The sequence below is a fragment of the Ceratotherium simum genome, chromosome 10, assembly GCF_057802395.1.
Source record: "Ceratotherium simum simum isolate JZ-2026a chromosome 10, ASM5780239v1, whole genome shotgun sequence".
Classification (NCBI taxonomy): Eukaryota; Metazoa; Chordata; class Mammalia; order Perissodactyla; family Rhinocerotidae; genus Ceratotherium; species Ceratotherium simum.
The window spans coordinates 58,410,287-58,425,474 of NC_141909.1; the positions used below are offsets into that span (position 1 = coordinate 58,410,287).

Consider the following 15,188-nt stretch of genomic DNA (forward strand, 5'->3'; position numbering starts at 1 on the left):
TGGCCTGGAAGAGACAGACAGATTTGGAGAAAGTGGAAGCCTCCATAGCCTGCAGGTTCCTGACACAGTCCAGGGACAGGAGGGGACAGTATATGAGTGCTAGTCCTCTGCTTTAAATGGCCAGAAGCAACAAAAGTCCCAGTCTTGTCCCTCCTCCTCTTCCTTCTCTTCCTTGAAAGGATGATGAGCCAAAGAGCAAAGAAACTCATAATCCATGAGGCAGGCCAAATCAGCAGACTGACAAAGGATAAAGCATTTCTTCTTTATCACTGGATCATTTAATTTTTCTCACCAGTTTCCAGTGGCCGTGGAGAGTGTATGTTACTAAGCGCTGTTTTATTGGGCATGTTGTCCCCCAGCTATGGATAGAGTCTGCCATGCAGAGAGAAGTCAGCTGTCATTCTGGCAGGCTCTGAGCTTCTCTGGCCATTAAGCAGCCTCTTACCCATGGGCGAGCATCCTGCAGGACAACCAAAGACATGTCCTCCCAGAGCACAGCCCTTCTGTGATGTTATGCTCCTAAGTATTAGAAGAGTTGGTCAGGTGGGAGAGATGCCCCTAAATTCTCCTGCACCTGTGGGCAGAAAGGGAAAGGATTGCTGCACTCAAGGGACAAGAGAAGGAAGTGGGCCAACTGGTGGCCCTGCAGAGCCTTTGTTTCAGGGCAGTGACAGCATGGCTGGCCACTTGGCATCTCTCTGGTGCTGCAACACTTGAGAGAAGGACAGCAGCCTCTCTCCATGTGGCCCTGAGCATCCCTGCTCCTGCACTGGCCTACTCACCTGCAGGCTGGGGTGGTGTGGCAGGGCAAAAAGAGAAAAAAGGAGAGGCAATTTCACTTCACCAGGAGAGAAACTGAGAAGATAGAGAAACTGAGGGATAGGCTAATTAGACTAATTCTTCACAAGTTCCCTTTTGTACCATGGTAAGTGCTAACCTACAATGTGATCTCCAAGTGTGGGAGAGAGAACAGGTAACCCAACTCCCTTCCTGTCCTGGTTGCTTGGTGATGAGTCTCTGAAACCCACTTCTTAGGCTGACTCCTGGCAACAAGGGAGTTGGGCATAAACCCATTGGGTCCCAGAGGAGAGAATCCCAAGAGGGCTCCTCAGAGACTTTGTTTCAGGCAGTGGAGCTTGGAATGTGCCCCAGCGAAAAGGCCAACAGAACGCCATCTGGGTTTGAGCCCATTTTATTCAGCTGACTTATTTTGTATTTTTCCAAGCATTTTTTCAGAAGATACGATATAATAGGAAAATTAGACATATGTATTTCACTGTCATTCCTCTTGGACATAAATGTGCATGCAATTTTTTAAAGCCTAAATGCTAAAATTTTAGGTAGTTATATTTGTTTATAAACATTCATTTCATTCCACGTAGAATTCGAGGCTGCACACAACTATGCAAAAAATAAAAAAACAGGACCAAAGAAAGTACACAGGTATGCCAGCCAAAAGGTCTAGAAAGTTTATTTATAAAGTTACATGCAATTCTAATACAACAATTTTTTTTTTCTGGAACTACATGGAAGCTGATTTCTAAAACTCATATAAAGAAGCAAATGGTCAAGAAAAGTCTAAAGAGCAATGAGGGAATACTAGATCTGAGAGATAATAAAAGCCATACTATATAACCTCACTTGAAAGTGTGACATAGTTGAATGAACAGACTGATCAATAAAACAGAAGTCTAGAAATAAATGCAAATATATGTGGGAAGTCAGCATATGATGAAGGTGGCATGTCAAACCCAGGGGGGAATAAATGGCATAGTAAGCGGCTGTGTAGGACAAAAAATGAAATCACAGGCTAAATCCTAAATGGTACAAAGACTTAAATGTATAAAGCAAAGCTATAAAAGTAATGGAAGAAAATATGGAAGAATTCCTTTATAACTTTGTAGTGGGAAAGGCAATTTTAGTAAAGATTCAAAATTCAGAAGACATTACAGAGAAAAGAACATTTATAAATAAGAATATATGAAAATAAAAATTCATGTGAAAAAACCACCAGAAACAATGTCAAGTGACAAGTTAACATATTGGGAATACATAGATAAATTGTTAAAAACACAGATAAGAGCTAATCCCCTTAATTTATATTAGGAAAAACCAAGAACCTTAAAAGAGTTCAAATAATGTTGTGAACTTATAACACTTATGACACAAACATATGTACTCAATCATTAAAACAACCTCATAATATAGGTACTGTTACTATCATTCATCGGGAACCTGAGGTGCAGAGAGGTTAAGTAGCTTGCCCAAGGCTACCCAGCCTATAAGGGACAGTCAGGTAGTCTGGCTCTAGACTTTCTGCTTATAACCACAAAGTTCTACAGCAAAAACTATAAGCAGCCAACCATAGAAAACAAAATATAAACTTGCTTATAAACGTGAAAAGATGCTCAAAATCCTACATAATAAAATAAATGCAAATTAAAACGACAGTGAGATATATCATTTTCACTTTCACTCAAAGCTTCTTTATACAGCTGTACTGTCCAGGAAGATAAGTTTTTTGCTCTACCTGAAGGCAGGAGGTTGGACCCGAGTGACCTAAGCATTTGGTTTTGGATTTTATGCACGGTGTCACAGTTTGTGAAGGCAAAGGCCTTTTCTCCTATCACAAAAGTAATGCAGAAAATACATGGTCATGTTTAGCCTTGAGAAAAAAAATCTTTCTATTTAGACCCACAATACTTCAAAATTACTCCATGAGCTGCAAATATATTTCTGAAATAGTGCAAGAAAAAAAATTTGTCTTTGCTTGCCCATCACAGTATGACAATGTGAAAATAGTCATTTTCACTTTTTCTGAAATATACCTTTACCTTATAAAAATGGCCAGAGAATAAAACAGCATCTATTTTCTTTTCTCAGATGACATTAGCAAGGCAATCATCATGAGGAAAAGGTTTCCTTATTTTATATATTGTAGTGAAGTCATGGTTACCTCTGATCGAGGGAATTCGGTTTATAAAGGGAAAATGAAATCCACGGAGAATCACAGCGTCAGTATTAATCTAATGCTTCAATCTCTGCTGTCATCACTTTACTCAGAGAAGCTCACAAATAGAAAGTGCAATTGATTTGTAATTATGTTCATTTTCCTCAGAATTAGATGGCAGCCTTGGTAAAAGTAAAATGACCGAGCTGGTAGCAGTAAGCAGAGGGAAAGAAACAGCAAACCTCAGAAATACCTAGAGCAAGAAAACTTGAGTAATCTATGACGTGGTTACCAAGGTTGCCATTTGTTAGATTCTAGCCACCTTGGAAGGTCGGCCACCACCTCCATCAAGCCTTTGCTACCATGACGCAGGCATATTCTTGATCATCCAAAACACTTTACATCATCATAATATTTGTGACAAAACTATACGGAAGTATATAAGGAAAATATAACAATACAGCCATTCTCTCTAATTTCACCTTCTTGACAAGCACGAAGTCTTTCAACAGTTTCTCAGTGTTACTATACATATCTCCATATATTATTACTATTCTTATTATTTTACCAGAATGGGCTCAGACCATGTATACCACCCTGAAACTTGCTCTTTGCACTTAACGTCATGGACATTCCTCCAGTTGAATATCAACCCCAACTCAATATTTTGGAGCTGCAAAATATTCCGTAAGTTAGATAAAAATAATACATTCAATAGTAACCCAACCTTTCCACTTTTCTGCTATTCTCCCAAATTGCTGATTTAAAGATTCCTACATGTACTTTTGTTTTTCTGTACAACAGATTCTTTCAAGTGGGATTAGTAGGCCAAACTTTAGTAATTTACACTAGATTGTCCAAGAACAAACAGCTCATATTCACACAAACAGGATATGAGAGTACGTGGGACACCGTATCCAAAACTGCCCTAGATGTTTTCACTTATATTAATTTTGCCAATCAGATGGGTAAAAAGTGGTATTATATTGTTTTAAATTACATTTCCAAGATTGTTACAGAGGCTGAGCATTTTTTCATGAGCGTTATTGTCCATTTCAAGTTATGTTATTGTGAATTGCCTGTTCATATAGTTATTTCTTTCTCTATGAGATTGTTTGTCTTTTTGTTTTCTATCAAAATGTACATGCTCTTTGTGTGTTAAGGACATTAACCCAGGGTCTGTTACCATATATATTGAAGTATTTTTCTTTTGGCTGTGCTTATATTTTAGCCATATAAAACTTACTATTTCTCATGTAGGCAGCTATGTCTATATATTTCTTTATGATTTCTGTATGTTTTGTTTTGCTTAAAAAAATCTATTGCATCACTGGGTTATTTTAAAATTATAGAAAAACCTATGAATTTTGACTCAGGGTGAATGAGGAAACAAAAATTTAGTGGGATGATTATTTTAGATAAATTCATAGAAATATCAGTGTAATGATGAGGACTTGGGATGGGATTGTAATCATGAGAAGGATGGAAAAGTCAAGTAGAAATTCAAACTAATTGGGATAGGGTGAAGGAAATGAAGAAGATATTGTGCAAGTTGGCAAACATTTGAAATGGGGGAAAATGATGAACTATTACAAAGAAAAATATATGACAAATATAAGATAGGAGGAATAAAGTCAATTATGTCAACTGTCACAGTAAATGTAGACAGGCTGAATTTCATTATCAAAAGGCAGAGACTGTCAGATTTGTTTTTTTTTTTTTTTTTGTGAGGAAGATCAGCCCTGAACTAACATCCATGCCAATCTTCCTCTTTTTTTGCTGAGGAAGACCGGCCCTGTGCTAACATCTAATGCCAATCCTCCTCCTGTTTTTTTTTCCCCCTTTTTCTCCCCAAATCCCCAGTAGATAGTTGTATGTCATAGCTGCACATCCTTCTAGTTGCTGTATGTGGGATGCGGCCTCAGCATGGCTGGAGAAGTGGTGCGTCGCTGTGTGCCCAGGATCCGAACCCAGGCTGCCAGTAGCAGAGAACGTGCACTTAACCGCTAAGCCACGGGGCTGGGCCCAGATTTGGTTTAAAATCCATCTGTAAGTTACTTGTGGAAATACTCATAAAACAAAGGAACAAAGATACTAAAAATGAAGAGATAAGAAAAATTACACTGGAGAGATTCAAACAAGGAAGAGGAGATACGGTAAGATTATCAAAGCAGAATTCAAGGCCCAAAACCTTGTCTTGGGGGCTAGGGAGATCAGTAATTGGAGTTAGGGCTACCACAGCAGGAGTTAGGATTGTAGAGTGACAGGAAGAGCAAAAAAGTGGGGTAATAGTGCAAGCTGCCTTTTCCTTCAAGGCATTTACCAGTCTGTTAGAAGGACAGACTGAGAGGCTGCGTAACTAAAGTTAGCAGCAGTCTTACGGTGCTGAGGAGACAAAAATTGTTCAGAGCTCATCAAAATGGAGAACATCTCAGGCTTTTATCTGAGGGAAAGAATATACCCTAGGTGTAAGAGTAAACTAAAAACAGACCAGTGAATACAAAAACCTAGCCTACAATAAACCCAATCCCTGACTGGTGTAAGGGGGCCTATTCTGACTGTCTGCTAAAGCTAAAGAACTCCTCTCTGAAGAAAAATTAGAGCATCCACAAATTCTTTTACAGTGTCCAGTATTCAATAAAAAATTTACCAGGCATATCAATTGAGAAAGCCAAGAGGGAAAAGACCCCAAAAAGTAGAAATCCCCAGGTAACACAGATATCCAGATACCTCTGATTAATATTTAAGAAAATAGATGAAAACATGGAGAATTATTCCAGAGAACTGGAATCTACAAAAAGAATCAAGTGGGAATTCTAAAAATACAGTAGCAAATTAAGAATACAATACATGGATGTAGCAGCAAATCAGAAGTTGCTGGTGAGAAGCTTAATAATCCAGAAGAAGAAAAGTCAGTAAAACTATCCAGACTAAAATAAGAAGAGGAAAAAGTGAAATGTGTAGAAGTGTTTGAGTCATAAACACGGGTAAAAATTCTACCATACATGAAATTGGAGTCCCAGAACGGGGGGGTGAGGGGAGGAGAAGGGGGCAGAAGCAATATTGGAAAAGATAATGACCAAGACTTTTCCCAAACTGACAAAAAGCATTGAACCACAAATTTAAGAATCAATACAAACTCCATGCAGGATAAAATCAAAACTAATGCACATATAGGCACATCACAGTAAAACTGCTAAAACACAGAGACAAAAAAGTCCTAAAGCAGCAAAGGTTGGTAAGAGACAGTGGTTTCTAAGGAACAACAACAGGTCTGACAGCTGAGTTCTCACAAACAATCAAAGAAACAAACAAAAAAAATATATAAGCTAGAAACTTTGGAATGTCACCTACAAATTGCTTAAAAAAATAATTGCCAACCTTGAATTATATACTGAGCACAAATATGTTTAAAAATGAAGGCAAAATAAAGATGTCTAGAATAACAAAAGCTGAAAGATAACTTATGATACTCTAAAAAAAAATCCTTGAGGAGTTAGGACTATAAACCCAGGCAGAATCATGGAAATAACAAAAGCAGTAAACAGCAAAAGAAGGGGTCAATATATGGGAAATAAATACTGAGTGAATAAAACACATGATATCTTATGAGTTCTAAAAATATACACAGAACTAGAAGATAGGAAAAATAATACAAAAGACAAAAGAGGGGTAAATGGAGTTAAAATATTCTCAAGTTTTTGCATTATCTGAGAAGTGATACAAGTAATGATTTGCAGGCTCTATTAGGTCAAAAATGAATGTTTTAATCACTAAGGATTTAAAAGAATGACTATAACTAACAAGCTTACAAAGGAGAATAATGAATTAACAATTCTTGATTAGTCCAAAAGAAGGTAAGAATGGAGAGAAACTGGAATATAAAATAAATGGGACAATAGGAAGGAAATTGTAAGAGAGTAAATTTAAACCCAAATATGAGTTAGGACTCATGGACTAAATATTCCAATTAAAAGAGATAGGATAAAAACAAAACAAAACTTTATATGCTGTGTACAAACAATATATTCTAAGTATAAAGTCAGAAGTTTGATGGTAATAGGATGGAATAAGATATATCCAGAAAATGATAACCAAAAGAAAACTGGCATAGCTATACTAATATCAAATGAAGTAGACTTTAAGGCAAGAAGCATTACATTTAATAATGATAAAATAATCAATATAAAAGAGAACAACTTAAACTTTGTATGCAGCTAATAACCCAAGATGAGACAGAAAATATTTTGAAAAGCTTAGAGATGTAATTAACGATACGATTTGAAAAGGCACCAGGATAAGAGTGATTTAGAACTCAGTTTCATATAACCTTTAAAGAACATTTCTACCTAAATATTTTAAGACCATAGGGAAAAAACAGAAACATCCCAATTCATTTCCTGAAGCTAGAAAAAGAAACCTTGTAAGAATGATAAACCCGAATCATCCTAACAAAGATATCCAAATCCAATTTTACTTATAAATTTATTCCAGGAATACAAGCGTAGTTCAATATTTGGAAATCTATCAAAACTAAATATATTAATAAATTACAGGGGAAAACTGTGATCATAGCAATAGATGCTGCAAAGGCTCTAATCATTGGTAGAAGAAAACATGTTACACCGTAAACAAAAATAAATTCCAGCTGGACTAAGGATCTAAATGTAAAGCAACAATGAACAACAACAAGAACAATAGAAACGGAAACACTAGAAGAAAATTCAGGAGAATATCTACGCTAAACCCCTTCAGGCTCTTCAGTAAAACTGACTTTTTCTCTTTCTTTTTTTTTTCTTTACCTTTCTCAACTGCTCCCCTCCTAGGCCATACATCCCCAAGACTTGGAGTATAGAGCCTACATAACGTTTGCCTTTCTTATGTTTCCTTATCTGCCTTCCCCTACTGCATTGTGAGATATTTCTAAGTGCATATTTAATTTATTGTAGTATACTCAGTGCCAAGCACATAGTATTTATGCAATAAAAGTTTGTTGACCAAGTGGATGAATGGTGAACCCTGAGCAGCACCCCTACAACTGTTCCAGCCTGCCTGCTTCCTGGGGTGGTATTTGGAAGGATCGAGAAGCAGATTCTCATTGGGCAGTAGAAAGGGCATAGGCTTGGAGTTAGACTGACCCAAGTTGACTCCTGATTATGAGCTATGTCATCCCGTCCAACTTGCTTCTCTGCAGCTTATGTTTTGTAAGGTGCTTTGTACATCATTAGGTCTGTGGTTGTTGCTCAGAAATCGGCCCTTACTACTAGTAGTAGTATTAAGGTTGACGAAGATGGGGGAGTTGGTATGGCTAAAGGTAAAAGATGGGTTATCCTCCCAGCCTCTGTCTCACCAATGGGACAGTGTACAGGGTAAAACTAGAGTAAATCTGACAATAGTTTTGCTCGCTTCATTTGCATTATTCTTGCCCTCTCTTGCTAATTGCAACCCCCTCTTCCACAGTCTGTCTCAGTGGTCCTTAACGCTGGCTGCACCTTAGAATCACCTGGCCTTACTGTGGGCCAGTGAAATCAGCATGCTCTCAGGGGTTCCTATGTGCAGCTGGGGTTGAGACCACTAGTCCTTCATTCTCTTGCTCCTAGTAGAATGAGTTGAGATTGCACAGGCCCAGAAACCACAGGTACTTCTTGGGAGAAAAAAACTGTTTCCTAAGGAAGGAGGTCCATTCAGCTGTAAGAGCAGGGCTTGGAGTGGGAGGGTTAGAGTCCTGGCCCTGCCGCTAGTTGGAGAGGCAACCCAGCAAGCTATGAAACCCTCTCTGCCCCGGTTCCATGGTCCGTCAAATAAGTACAGTAAGATCTCCTGTTTTGTCTACCTCAGACTGTCATGTGAAGTTTAAAATGGGAAAAAAAGACTTTTCAAAAGTTTGAAAGTCATGCAAGTGTAATTTGTTAGTGTTCCCATCATCATCAAACAAAATCTTCCGTGTGCTAAGGTGGGCTTTGCACAGGCCATTTCACTTTTTGAACCTCAGTTTTCTCACCTATAACATGGAGCTGCCTACCCCGCAGATTACACGTTAAGCAGCAAGGCAAACAATAGGAACAAAAACCACAAGATATTATAAGGCTTGCTCTTATTAATCTGCATTTTTATTATTACAAAGCTGTGGGTAGACTCACACAAGTCCTTGATTTTAAGCCTGTCATCAAATCCCATAGTCTCTCATGTTAGTAGATACGGGCACCCAGGTGGCTGTAAGCAGGTGCAGCATTTCCTCCTGGAAAGCTCTGCAACTTGAAAACAAATCTCAGGGAATCTTTGGGTACAAACCAAGCCTGCTGAGGTGACAGGTGCAATTGCCTTAGCTGCCTGGGAGCTGTCCCTTTAGCTTCCATTACCTGATTGTTAGGTGTGTGACAGGGGATCAATACTGGGGACAGGTGAATGTGTGTATCAACCTCAGCAACTCAGGTTGAAATCCTCTTGTGCGTGTGGTGTCACAACAGGAGGAAGGGTTACAGAGGTGCCGGGCAGGCTGAAACGCCTTGTCCCCCCTGAACAAGTCCTGCCACCTTCCTCTGTCCTCACCTGCTACCTTCTCTAGCCCCTAGAAGTTTGTATTCTCCCGTATGGGGCTCTGTATTCTGTACCGACCACAAGTCCAGTGATTATAAACGTTGAGGTGTCTGGGAAACTCAAGATTTAGGGTAGTGAATTTGAGCATGTAAGATGGGGAAAAAGATTTGAGAGGTGGCTAAGGCACACTTATTCCTGGTTTTGGCTCGATTGCTGTATACATTCTTACCTGTGCAAAGCAATGCAAATTTATGTTCTCAGCCAATGACATTAATGGACTTTTCTTTCCTAAAGCAAATTTGATAATAACTATGTTGTAAAATATCTTGTAACAAATAATAGATTCAGGATGTCAGGTTTCAATGCAACAAAACAGAACAAGTCTCCTTGGAAGGCACTAACTGTCATTTCAAATGAGATCCACTTACCTACTGATATGGTCCAAACAGCAATTATTTTCAGAAATGCCTTAGTTCTGGAGTTGAAGCGGCTGTGATGGATGGGGTTCTGGATGGCGACGTAGCGGTCCAGCGAGATGGCGCACAGATGCATGATGGAGGCCGTGGAGAAGAGCACATCCAGGTAAATCCAGATGGCGCAGAGCTTGCTAGGCAGAGGCCACTGGTAACCTGCAATGCAGAAGGTTAGCGTCATTCAGTGGCCTTGTCCCCCTCTGGTGTGTGGAATTGACCCTGCTACAACAGTTTCCATGCTGGGGAAAGGCACAGGTGGACGCAAAGGGCAACACAAGATATTTTCAATATTTCAAAAAAGCCTAATAGCGACTGTACTTAACCACAATAAGATGGCACTGGCTGATGAACACAAGGTTTGATATTTCTTGTGGCTGGAATTACGCCGGTGTGTTGTGGTAAACTCAGGTTGTCCCTCTTTAGGGTTTCTCTCGCTCTATCTCTTCTGCCTAACAATCTAGCTTTTTTTTTTTTTTAATGACTTAGGTCATAAGTTATGATGTATTTTGGGCTCCTCTATTGAAGCACCTCTTACAGTATACTGTTGTTATTTATTCACGTATCTTTCACATATTGTAGGTTCCCTGAGGTTAGGTCCATCGCAGTCGTTATTATAACTGCTTAGTCTCACACTGTGGTGGCATTTAACAGTTTCTCAATAAATGCTACTGGTGCGAATGAGCACATGATTAAAAATCCAGATTGACACATTCCCAATTTGTAAAAATGAAAACAACTATCTAATAATGCTTTGGGGATTAAACTCAAATTTGGGGTGTGTGGGGGAAAAAAATAGAGACAATGGTGAAGAAAAGCATTGTATTGTCCTGAGAACTGTTTCAGGGCAGTGGTTCTCAAACTTGAGTGAGCTTCAGAATCTCCCAGGTGGCTTCTTAAAATGGGACTGCTGGCTCCCGCCTCTGGGGGTTGATTCTGTACATCTGCAGTGGGGCAGGAGAATCTGCCTTTCTAACAAGTTCCCAGGGGGTGCTGGTGCGCTGGTCCAGGGACCACACTTTGGCAACAGCTGTTTAGGGCAGTGGTTCTCACCCCTGGCTACACATTAGCATCAGTAGGAGAGCTTGAGAGAAGGTCCTGATGCCCAGGAGGGTAGGCAGAGGTGGGCCCCCAACATTCCAGTGTTTTAAAGCTCTCCAGATGATTCCACTGTGACCAGCATTGCAGAAGGTCACCTGCTATATTTGGAAGATAGGATATGCCTGTGGACAAAACCAAAGTGTCCTGTTTTTGTTTGTTCTGAAGGGCGGGGGGTGGGGTGGGGTGTGTGTGTGTGTGTGTGTGGGGGTGTCAAATGGTTATATAACCCTTAACTAGTTTTGATGACAGTATTAGCAATGGCATTAGATCTGTGTGCATGTGAGAAGAAAAATTATAAAGACCTCCCTATCTTCATAATATTCCAGACCTACAAAGCTGAATGAATTTTCCATTCGCAAACGTATTTTCTCTACCAAAATGCCACCTCAGATATTTAGCAAAGTAAAGTGTGCAGGATATGAGCCTAACTTAGTGCCTTTCACTCTGATTATTTGCAAAGAGCTTGAGCTAAAACGAGAGCCTTTTCCTTAGCAGCGCCTGGGGGGAAGCCGCGCTCTGCCTGGTCGGAACTGATGCTGGCCCTTGGAGGAGTTTTCTCTGCAAGGAGGCAGCCACAGGCCTTAGTCTGGGTTTCTGGCGGGGATAAGGCGGGGGGCACATCCCCGCCCTGCGGTGTCTGGGAGGACCAGTCTCCCAAGGGGCGCAGCTCTGGGCAGGAACAGGCTGCGTGCAGAGTGGCCGCCGCCAGGGGGCGCCGTTGCACCCGGAGCGTGAGGCGCCGGGAAGATCCCAGCTTCTTAAGCCGCTGGCGTGTGCCTGCCCCCCACCCGCACCTCGGGGTCCCCCACCCTCCCACCGTGGTTTTGGTTTCCGGAAGCGGCCTCTGGGAGTCATCCCCCACTCCTGGAGTTTACCTTCGAGGGGGGCGGGGTTGTAGGAAGTGAGAACCTCTCCAGCATGTCTGGGAAATGACAGGCGAGTTTAACAAAATCGTCCGGCTGTGACCTTTGGTCAAGCGGGGGCAAGCCTGGCAATAAGCATTATCGACCCCCTGCAAACCCACACCTGCTCTCCATTGCTCACCTCCATCACGCTCCTCAGGGCTGAGTTGATCTTTTTTTTAGCCCCTAAGACTTGGCCAGAAAATCCCTGTTAAAAGACAGCGCTCACAACCTGTTTCCAGCTCTGGGTGACTGCTGATGTGCCTGTGTCAGCGGTCTCAATATTCTCTCTTTTTAAAAGGAGAAATCTGCCTGTATTACTCATAACTTGGAAAGAATATCACATTCTAATTCCCGCTGAAGCCGTCCCAGTGTTTGCTGACTTGCTGAGAGGTTTGACTCTTTCAAACTCTGAGAAGAAAGCAAAATTAATCTCTTCCCATTTATTTTCCACCCTCCTCCAAACCAGACTGGAGGATTTTATGCACATGCATTTTTAAAGAGTTGAGGGTATAATTCAGAGGCACACTTCCAAATTAGCTTCTCTGGGCAGAGAACAAATAAAATTGGTGTAATTCATTTATTCTAATGGAGACTCTGCATATTTTAACACTAAACCCACTGCATCGCTAATATTCTCTCTGCAAATGTTTCAAAGTAATTGGGAAGGTTTTGCCACTCCATCAGAAGTGCTGAAAACTGTGTGACAAGGATAAAACTGTTCTGACCTGAAGGCTGGAATATTTGGGAATATAAAGGAGTGAAAATCAAGTGGATTCAAAATGACACCTAAATTATTGCTTTATGACTGGACTGGGGCATTTATAATCATTTCTACGTAAGATGTACATGTTTTAAAGCACAACACTTCATAATCAGCTCTCCATAAAATGTACGTGTTTCAAAGTACAAAACTCTCCAACGATCACAGATAATAATCAGTTGTCTGATTTTTTAATATGTGAAGCCCCATCTTAAGAGTAAAATTTAAGTAACTAGCATAACATGGTAGACCCCCATATATAAACAAAGCCTTGTGTTTAGTTTGTCCCCTGAGCCCCAGCTCATTGGCTAATGACATGGACATGCTCTTTATTACCCCTGTGGGTACAGCTGGGGAACTAATGCCACTCACCATATAGGATGTTTAACATGGACACAGGCATGACAAGGAAACCCAGCAGCATATCAGCTATGGCAAGTGACATCAGGAAATAGTTGGTGGCGTTCTGCAGCTTTTTCTCTAGGGACACTGCCATGATGACGAGTATGTTTCCAGCAATGGTTAGAATAATCACTACAGCTGTCAACAAAGCAGACCAGTTTTTTTCCTGGAGATGAAGTGAGGAGAGGCACGGTGGGGAGAGACAACCTTCACAGGAAAGGTTGGTTCGATTTTCCGCGTCCACTGTCCAGTTGAATGCATCCGAAGTGTTAGTGTCTCCGGAGTTAAAGTCATTGTTGTAGAGCCTTGTGTCATCATTTAACTGCATTAAGGATTTCATAGTTGAGCTCAAAGAAGTGTTTTCTTCGCAAAGAATATCCATTTCTCAGCCGGCACTTGTAGCAGATGAAGTGTAGAAAAACTGACAAGTTATAGGCTCTGCTCACCATCCATCTTTGTGTCCCCACACTCTGTCACACTGAAGCTGGCGGACATGCTGGGCTCCTCTGGTCGGCTTTTTTCCTCCCATTATTGCAGTAGTAGATAAAGAACTGTAATGGCTCTTTATGTTTTCTTCCTTCACAATTTTAGTCGAGTTCTCTGTTTGGTTTCATTTTTTTCTCCAAAGCAAAGTCCAAAAAGCAGACTGAACTTTTAACATAGAGCTTGCAGAGTTTTGAGCATTCGGGGGAGAAAAATGTGATCCTGGCCAAAAAAGAAAAGTTCCGTTAACTACCAGGAATCTTGTTGAGCTCTATCTCCTTCTGTTGGTTATGTTCACCCCACTAGTTGAACCACAGCAGTATTAAAATAGCATGCAATCCAAAACAGCGGGGCTGTATGCATTCTACATTAAGAAAGTCAATTAAAAATACATCCAGTGTTAATGCCACAGTAAGTGGATGCACTTTGGGTTATAGTGCTCTGTCAGTCTTAGGCTGAATTGCCACAGCTGCTGTCAGGAATTTCAGCTTGTATTACGTTGCTTAGTTAATCAAAGAAAAAAAAGTCTTAACGATTAGAGACAACTTTCCACACTAGAAATTCTCATAGAAATGATTACATTTTGGCCAAGCATGATTTCAAGCCAGAAAGAAAATTACATGGCAATAAAATAGAGCCGCATGAGAACACAAGAACTTACATCTGTCTTCAGGGTCCACACATTAAACACACTTTGCTGTTCTGTGACTGGCTGCGTCTCGCAGAATAACAAAGCCGGTGTAGAGTCCTTTCTCCTTGAGCTTCCACCAGCATAATAGGATAGTAATTTGATTTCTGTTTTGCTGACTTCAAAAACTGCATGTTAAGAGTCGAGCCAGTTCCAGCGCTGCGAGGTTCGTGCTGGCTTCCTCTGCCCCCACTCAGCTGGGTGACTCCCTCCCTGTGCGGCTCGCCTCAGCGAGGCACACATTTAGAAATCATTCATGAGCCCCTCTCAAAGTCACACAGAAGAGATCGCACAGGAAAGTAGGAAGAGCTGCCGGCACCAGGGGACTCGTGGTTTCCACGGGAATGGACCGGCTCGCCGGCTGCCTCGTTCACTTCATCAGACCTCCCTCTATCTGTATGTCATAAACTGCAAGGTAGCAGCAGCCAGGGAGGGCGGACCAAATGGGCTTTTTTTTCCTCTTTTTGCTACATGTTAACATTGGGAAGTTTTCCTTGGTTTTAAAAAGAGAGGAACTGGGGAAATCGCCTTTTGTACAGATTCTTAAGGCAGGTGAGCCACACCGTGATATTTTTTAGGGTGAAGGGTGAAGAGATCATGTAAATAAAGCTAAAAAATGGTGTATCCTTGGAGCACTATAAGCATGTGGTATTTCCATCCAAAGGCTACAGTGGAATTACTGACATCGGCGACTTGGGCTCAGAGTGGCCAAGCGGATTTTTGGTGATGACTCTAAACTATTCGTACTATTTTTCTTTGTTATTAAATACACACACTGTTCAACTAGCTTATTTTCTTTAGCAGAAATATACCACCTAGAAGTAATTCAAAACCTCATGTGTGAAAGAGAATAAGTTGGTTTTTCCAGAGATAACACTAAAGACAGCCTGCT

At 40.8% G+C, this 15,188-nt stretch overlaps 1 protein-coding gene across 1 annotated transcript in view; it reads right to left on the reverse strand.

Annotated features, from left to right (window-relative positions):
- The window catches only part of HTR2A (5-hydroxytryptamine receptor 2A), a 56,226-nt gene extending 42,719 nt beyond the window's left edge, over positions 1–13,507 (reverse strand). The window contains exons 1-2 of the mRNA XM_004433653.3: positions 13,096–13,507; positions 9,916–10,116 (exon numbers count right to left, since the gene is read on the reverse strand). Of these exons, the coding sequence (XP_004433710.1) occupies positions 9,916–10,116; positions 13,096–13,507 (613 nt within the window). The remainder of the gene's footprint in view (positions 1–9,915; positions 10,117–13,095) is intronic.
- Between the last annotated feature and the right edge of the window lie 1,681 nt (positions 13,508–15,188).